Source organism: Streptopelia decaocto (genome assembly GCF_964273445.1).
Source record: "Streptopelia decaocto genome assembly, chromosome: 22".
NCBI lineage: Eukaryota > Metazoa > Chordata > Aves > Columbiformes > Columbidae > Streptopelia > Streptopelia decaocto.
In genome coordinates this window covers 5168952-5175865 of record NC_138677.1, presented here as the reverse complement: position 1 = coordinate 5175865, position 6914 = coordinate 5168952, and the positions used below count along the sequence as shown (strand labels likewise).

The 6914-nt window shown below is 70.1% G+C and overlaps 1 protein-coding gene across 1 annotated transcript; it reads right to left on the bottom strand.

Annotated features, from left to right (window-relative positions):
• Positions 1-3045: 3045 nt before the first annotated feature.
• On the bottom strand, positions 3046-6833 carry CDC6 (cell division cycle 6). Its single transcript, XM_082070716.1, has 12 exons — positions 6742-6833; positions 6300-6515; positions 5786-6004; positions 5514-5713; positions 5210-5376; positions 4946-5052; positions 4673-4812; positions 4495-4595; positions 4308-4372; positions 3910-4109; positions 3682-3822; positions 3046-3607 (listed from the first exon to the last, which is right to left on the bottom strand). The coding sequence occupies exons 2-12, from the start codon at positions 6502-6504 to the stop codon at positions 3518-3520; spliced, it is 1635 nt and encodes a 544-aa protein (XP_081926842.1). The 5' UTR covers positions 6505-6515; positions 6742-6833; the 3' UTR covers positions 3046-3517.
• Between the last annotated feature and the right edge of the window lie 81 nt (positions 6834-6914).

Below are 6914 nucleotides of genomic sequence, written 5' to 3'. Positions count from 1 at the left end.
GAGGTTCCACAGGAAGGTGTCCAGGCGGGTTGGAATGTCTGCACAGAAGGAGACTCCACAACCCCCCTGGGCAGCCTGGGCCAGGCTCTGCCACCCTCACCGGGAACAAGTTTCTTCTCAAATTCAAGTGGAACCTTTTGTGTTCCAGTTTGCACCCGTTGCCCCTTGTCCTGTCACTGGTTGTCACCCAGAAGAGCCTGGCTCCATCCTCCTGACACTCCCCCTTCCCATATTGATCCCCATGAATGAGTCCCCCCTCAGTGTCCTCTTGTCCAGCTCCAGAGCCCCAGCTCCCTCAGCCTTTCCTCCCACGGGAGATGCTCCACTCCCTGCAGCATCTTGGTGGCTGCGCTGGACTCTCTCCAGCAGTTCCCTGTCCTGCTGGAACTGAGGGGCCACAACTGGACACAAGATTCCAGGTGTGGTCTCCCCAGGGCAGAGCAGAGGGGCAGGAGAACCTCTCTGACCTACTGACCACCCCCTTCTAACCCACCCCAGGTCCCATTGGCTTCCTGGCCACAAGGGCCCAGTGGGATGGGATGGGATGGGATGGGATGGGGTGGGATGGGATGGGATGGGATGGGATGGGATGGGATGGGATGGGATGGGATGGGATGGGATGGGATGGGATGGGATGGGATGGGATGGGATGGGGTGGGGGACACAGCTGGGTGGGTCTCTGAGCAGCCCTGGGGGGGCCAGGATGTGGGTTCCCTGAGCTCCCCCAGGCTCAGAGGGACAGGGCTGGGGGCCACCCATGGTCCTTGTGAACTGTACAGTGTCTGTACCCAATGGGGGGTTCCTTGGCCACCTACCTGCCCCTGGCAAAGCCGCTAACGCAGGGATGGGGACACAGGCAGGGACAGTGACATGGGTATCAGCTGTGCTGCTGCAGCCATTGTGCCCTCAGTGCCACCAGCTGCCCCCACCCCCGGTCCTGGTGACAGACCCAGCACCCCCTTGTCCCTCACACCACCCCAGGCTGCCCACCGTGGGCACGTGAGGGGTTAAAGCAATTCTGCTGTGAAAAAGGGAAGAAAAAGGACAAGCACAGCGCTGTCTTGGGAAGGCACACGTGTGAGGAGCCCAGGCAGCCCCAGCACCTGCCCCACGGGGGTCCCGCTGACCCACATGCTCCCCAGGGCCCACAGGTGCCCATCGGGCCCCATGGGATCCACAGCAAGAAGGTTGGGGGGCTGCTCTGAGCCTCAGTTTCCCCAGAGAGAGCAGGGAGACCCCCCGGGCACCCACAGCCCCCTCCCCAGCACGCCGGCGCGGCCGCCGCGGCGAGGCCCGGCCGCGGCATGTGCTCAGCCCAGAGGAATGTGCCAAATCACTCCCAGATGTGCGCGGCCGCCAGCCCACCGCCCCCTCCGCGGCCCACCGGGGTGGGCACCCCGCGCCCACCCCCCCACCGTGGGGCCGGACCCACCGCCGGCCGCATCCCACCGGCCACGGGGCCGCGGCGTCGGGGCGCCGAGGGCCGGCGGGCCGGCGGGCGCTGGGCGCGGGTGGGAGGTGGCGGCGGGACAGCGCCGTGTCCCCAGTGTCCCCATCCCGGCGCTGGCACAGCGGGGTCGCGCGGGGTCCTGCCCCGCACCCCCGGTGCCCGGCAGGAGCGCAGCCGAGCGGAACGGGGCTGTCAGATGGAATCTGGGTGCCGGCGGTGACGGCGCGGCGGGAGGGGACCGTGCCCGCCACGTGGCCGCTTATGTAAGGAGAGTGCAAGGGAGGACAGGGAGACAGCCGGGGCACCGGGGACACCGGGCCCCCGCCGCGCACGTGCGGGCGGGCGCGCAGCCGGACACGCCGGGGGCCGCACCGGGCGCTGCCCGGCGCCGTGGGCACCTCACGTGTGCGCCGGAGCAAGGGGACGCGGGCACACGTGTGCTGGTGTGGGGGGACATCCCTGCCAGCCCCCCGTGCGGCTGCTGACCCAGCTGGGCCTGGGTGTCCTTGGGCGTCCCGGGTGTCCCCGGGTGTCCCGGCGCTGGCAGAGATGTCCCCAAGCCGCGGAGCTCCCATCGCCAAGCGGTGACGAACGGCTCCGGCGGGAGCTCCGGCACCCGCGCGGCTGAATCCGTCTGCGCTATCGATTTTTCATCCACTGCGGCAGAGATTGGAGCCACGGGCACCCCAGGATGGCACGGCGAGGGAGGCCACCTTGCCGCCCCACGTCCCCCGCTGTCCCCATCCCCACAGCACCGGGGACACTCCGGATTCGCCAGGGGATGCCAAGCATGGCCGGGCCTGGGGTGCCCCCCACGCCTGTGCTGCTGCCGCCTCGCCCAGCGCCACGGTGGGCGCAGGGACAGAGATGCCGGGGTGACGATGTGGGGAGCGGGGGCACCGCGGCGCCCGCCCGTGTCACCACCGCGTCACTGCGGTCACACGCGCTGCCACCCGCTTCCTTCCGCCCACCGGCACCGTGGGGCTGCGTCATGGCCGTGGGGCTGGCGCGGGGGCCGTGGGGCAGAGCCCCTGCCCAGCCCAGCCGGGGGACGTGGAGCTGGACCCGCTGTCCCCCCCGCGCCACCGCAGTCCGACACATGGCAGCTCTGGCTATAAATAGCCCCATAGCCGCCAGCAGCTGCCCCACGCTCAGGGCCCCGGGGGGGGACAGGAGCCCCCCAGCTCCGCCCCTGCCTCAGTTTCCCCACTGCTGGGAAAGGACCCAGCGCCTGGGTGTCCCCAAGGTGTCCCCCCCCAGAACTGGGCTGGGCAGGCTCTCCCTGGCCCGGAGCTGCTGGGGCACAGCCAGGGGTCCTGGGTGGGATGGTGGGGGGGGTTGAGGGGTACAATGGTCAGACACAGGGTATTGATGGAGCCCCCGTCCCTCTCTGCTCCCCCCGCCCGCCTGGGGCCCCCACCCAGGAAAGCTGCAAAATTAGGTCAAAGTGTCTATTATTTAACACAAGCACAGGAGCCCAGGCCAGGAGCTCGGGGGGGCACAGCCGGGGAGGAGAGGGGCTGGGGGGGCAGGAGCAGACCCCCACGGCTCTGGGGTGGGGAGGGAAAGGGGGGGACAGAGACAGGAGCCAGCGCTGAACCAGAACAACTTTATTAATGCCAGGAGATGGAGGGGACCCCCCGCCGCCCCCCAGCAGGCACAGCCTGGAGCCGGGCGCACCCTGCGCCCCCTCTGCCACCACCAGGACCCCCCTCCTGCAGCTCGGGGGGGACCCCAAAGGCTCCGAACAAGCTGGGAGCACCATCAGGACCCGGGATCAGAGGTGCTGGGTGGGAGGGGGCCGGGAGCACCCACCGCCCACGGCCGCTGCTGCAAGGGGGCTGGGAAGGTGCCAGCCCCACCGCTCAAGCTCCAGCCACACAAGATTAACAATAATAATATTATTATTAATAGCAATATCAATAAAACTGCCTCAGAGCACGACTCAATGACCAACAGCCTCTGAGAGCCCTTTCCCTGCTCCAACCAAACCCTGGGTGCACCAAAATCCCACCTGGGGCAGCGCCAAGGAGCCGGAGAAGGGGCTGCCGGGGGGGGCAGGGGGGGTTAACGCAGCCCCTGTGCCAGGATGCTGCCCAGCAGCACCGCGTCCTGCAGCGCGTGCTCCACCGCCCCCTCCTCCATCTTCAGAGACACCTGTGGGAGAGATGAGACGCTCAGCACCCACTGCAGGATCCGGCCCCCCGAGCCCCCCATGTCCCCCGCCGCACCTTGGCCAGCCGGGCCTCCTTGGCCTTCTTGAGCTCCAGGACGCCGCGGGACTCCAGGAGGGTGACAAGGGACAGGCACTCGGCTTGGTCGACGGCGGGGAGACGCTGCTGCCGGCACACCCGGCTGTAGGTGTCGTGGAGCTGGGGGACGCAGAGCGGTGACTCTGTGCCCGTGGACACCCGCCCGCTCCCCAAACGCAGCCCCGAGGGGGTCCCGGCGTCACTCACCTTCCCCAGCGTCACCTCGCGGGCGCGCAGGCGCCGGGCGAGCAGGAGCAGGGAGCAGAGCAGCACCTTCTGCTGCAGAGGGAAGGTCTCGGGCGCCCTGTGGCCACCGGCCGTCAGCTGGTCCCCAAACACCTCCGAGATCACGCGGGAGACGTGCGGGAGCCCCACACGCTTGGGGACGGGGGACACCGGGGAGTCACCTGTGGGACAGACAGAACTGCAGGGGACCTGGGGGAGGGCGAGGAAGGGGAACAGAGAGGTGCCGCAGAAAGGGACCCCAGACCCCACATTGACGCCAGCCTGGTGGTGCCCCAGAAGGGACCCCAGACCCCCCATTGACGCCAGCCTGGCGGTGCAACGGGCAGGGGTTTGGTTTTGGCACAGCAGCGGTTACTCACCACCGGAGAGCGGCTTGAGGAGGGTCTGGCTCCGAACCTCCAGCTCCACCACCTCCACGGCGCGTCTGCGGAGAGACAGCGCTGAGCGCCGGGCAGAGCGGCCGCCTCGGCGCGGGCCCCCCCGGCACGGGCCCCCTGCGGTGGGCGCACCGGCCGCACACCGGCCCCAGGGGTTTCAGCCACCAACCTGCAGACATCCAGAGCCTTGCGAGCGTCACCGGAGACCGCGGAGACCTTGCGGGCACAGAACTGCAGCGCGGCAGCATCCAGGACGGGGTGACCGGCCACCTGCCGAGGCACCGCGCGCTGTCAGCGCGGCCAGAGCCCCCCTGTGTCCCCCCCAGCGCGTCCCCGCCGTGTCCCACCTGGCCCAGCCGCTCCTGCAGGATGGACACGAGCTGCTCGCGGGTGTAGGGGGCGAAGCGGAGGGTCTGGGGGCCGCCGTGGGGGCGGGCGGCGAGCCGGGCCAGGCCGCGCTCCGGCAGGTCCAGCGCGTTGGCCAAACCTGCGGGCACAGCGGGTGAGGAAGGACGGAGCGGGGAGGGAGGAGGGGGGCGCAAAGCCAAACCCCCCCACGAGCCCCCCGCAATGTGGGGACGGTCCCCAGGGCGGGCGGTGCCGCGCTGCCGCGCACTCACCAACAAGAACCAGCCTGGAGCCGGGCAGCCGCGGCCACTCGAACAGGGTGTAGAGCACGTCCTGGCCCTTGCTCTCCAGCTGGTCCAGCTCGTCCAGCACCAACAGGCTGTGGGGGTGTTGGGGGGAGCACAGATCAACCCCAGCTCTGCCCCCCACCCCTGGGACCCACTCGCAGCACCCCGAGCGGGGATAACCAGGGCTGCCTCCCCGTGCCGGGCACACTTGGGGTGCTGAGGGGGGAACCCCCCGGGCAGGGCACTCACACCATGGGTCCCTGGGGCGCCGTCAGCTGTTTCTCCAGCCTCCGCACGGCGTCCCGGCCGGCGGCCGCGGGCAGCCCCAGCTGCTGCGCCACGGCGGGGAACACGGCCTGCGGGCTGCTCAGCGACATGCAGTTCAGGACGATGGTTTTGCTCCTGGCGAGCTCGTCCTGCCGGGGACGGGATCATTATACCCCCGGCCGCCCGCTGGCCGCCCCGTCACACTCAGCTCTTGCTCCTCTTGCCAGTCCCCATCACCTCTCCCTGCCAATCCGCTCCACCGGCACCCCCAAAAACAGGCACCCACCTTGCAGTCGAGCAGGACGCGGCTCAGACAGGCTGTTTTCCCCGTCCCGGGGGCTCCAGAGATGTAGAGGCTGCCGGGCCGGCGCCCGCAGACGTGGTCCCGCAGGAACTGCCGGATGACGCCGGTCTCCTTGTCCCTGGCGTGGAGCCGCTCGGGCACGGCCGCGTGCAGCACCCGCTTCGCCTGCTGGTAGCAGGTACCTGTGCGGGGGACGGGGAGGGCTCAGGGGGGGCCGTGGCAGCCAAAGGACCCCCCTCCCCAACCACACTCACCTTCCTGCCTGAAGAGCCGCGTGCGGGCGGGTGTCCCGCCGAGCCCCGAACGCCGGGGGGTCTCCTGCCCCCCGTGCTGTGGGGAGGGCCCCGGGGTGCTGGGCTTCTCGGGGGATGTCTGGGAGTCCCCGAAGAGCAAGCGGCGGCCTTGGTTCTCCTTGCTGCGCTTGGCCGGGGAGCAGGGCTGGGCATGGGGGACGTTGCAGAGGTTGTCGTCACCTGCGGGGCAGATGGGTCAGAGGAGCGGCCGAGCGCACAGACCCAACCCCAGCGCTCGGGGGTGCGAACAAGAGACTGTAACTCGGTGTTACTCTCCCCGGGGGGAAAAAGCTTCACACTTCAGCCCCACCAAGCCCCACGGGAGCAGCTTTTCCTCCCAAAAGCGGGGGAGCCACAAACGCAGCTGCATGAGGGACAGGATGGAGCTGGGTCCGTCTGCCTGTCCCAGCCCCACAGCAGCTTTGGGGAAAGGGGCGCCCCCCCACCGCCTGTCCCGGGGGCACAGGGAGCTCACCCAGGCGCTTGCGGGGGCTCAGGGGCAGCGCTTTGGTCCGGGCTGAGCATGTGCTGGGGGTCGAGGCTCCGGGGTGGGGGGGGAGCCGCAGGGCGGAGGGGTCGGGGCTGGCGGGGTCGGCGCCGCTCTTGCTCGGGGGGGCGGCGAGGCGACGGGCGCTCCTGCGGCGGGGGAAGCCGATGGTGGGCTGGCTGCTGCTGGACATAGTGGGGGGCTCTGCGGATGGAGGGACAACGGTCAGGCGGGGGGACCCCCAGTACGCGGCTCCCGGCCACCCCCTGCCCCCCCCAACCCAAGCCCCGCTCGCATCCCCCGCTCCATATCGGTCGGCTCTGCCCCCACAGCCCTGTCCCACGTCGCCATTCGCGATACAGCCCCCTCGGCACAGCCTTGTCCCGCCCTGTCCCCACAGTGTCCCGGACCCGCCGCCGCCACCACTCACCTTCTCGCGCCAACTCAGCCCCGGCTCGGGCACTTCCCGCCACCAGCCCGACCTGGCCCCGCCCCCTCCTCCCTCATTGGCTGCACCGCCCGCCGCTGCCGCCAATCGCAAGGTCCCGCGCCAAGAGCCGCGGTCGGAGGAGGGGTCCGCCGCCGAGCAGCCAATCAGCGATG

What these genes read in the sequence shown, in the direction of transcription:
- CDC6 (XM_082070716.1), bottom strand. Translation starts at nt 6,504, where the DNA reads ATGTCCAGCAGCAGCCAGCCCACCATCGGCTTCCCCCGCCGCAGGAGC. An exon ending in GCGCCCCAGGGACCCATGGT is followed by an intron (nt 5,053 to 5,209) that starts GTGAGTGCCCTG and finishes ACACCCCCACAG; the next exon opens with CCTGTTGGTGCTGGACGAGC. An exon ending in GCGAGGTGACGCTGGGGAAG is followed by an intron (nt 3,823 to 3,909) that starts GTGAGTGACGCC and finishes TGCGTCCCCCAG; the next exon opens with CTCCACGACACCTACAGCCG.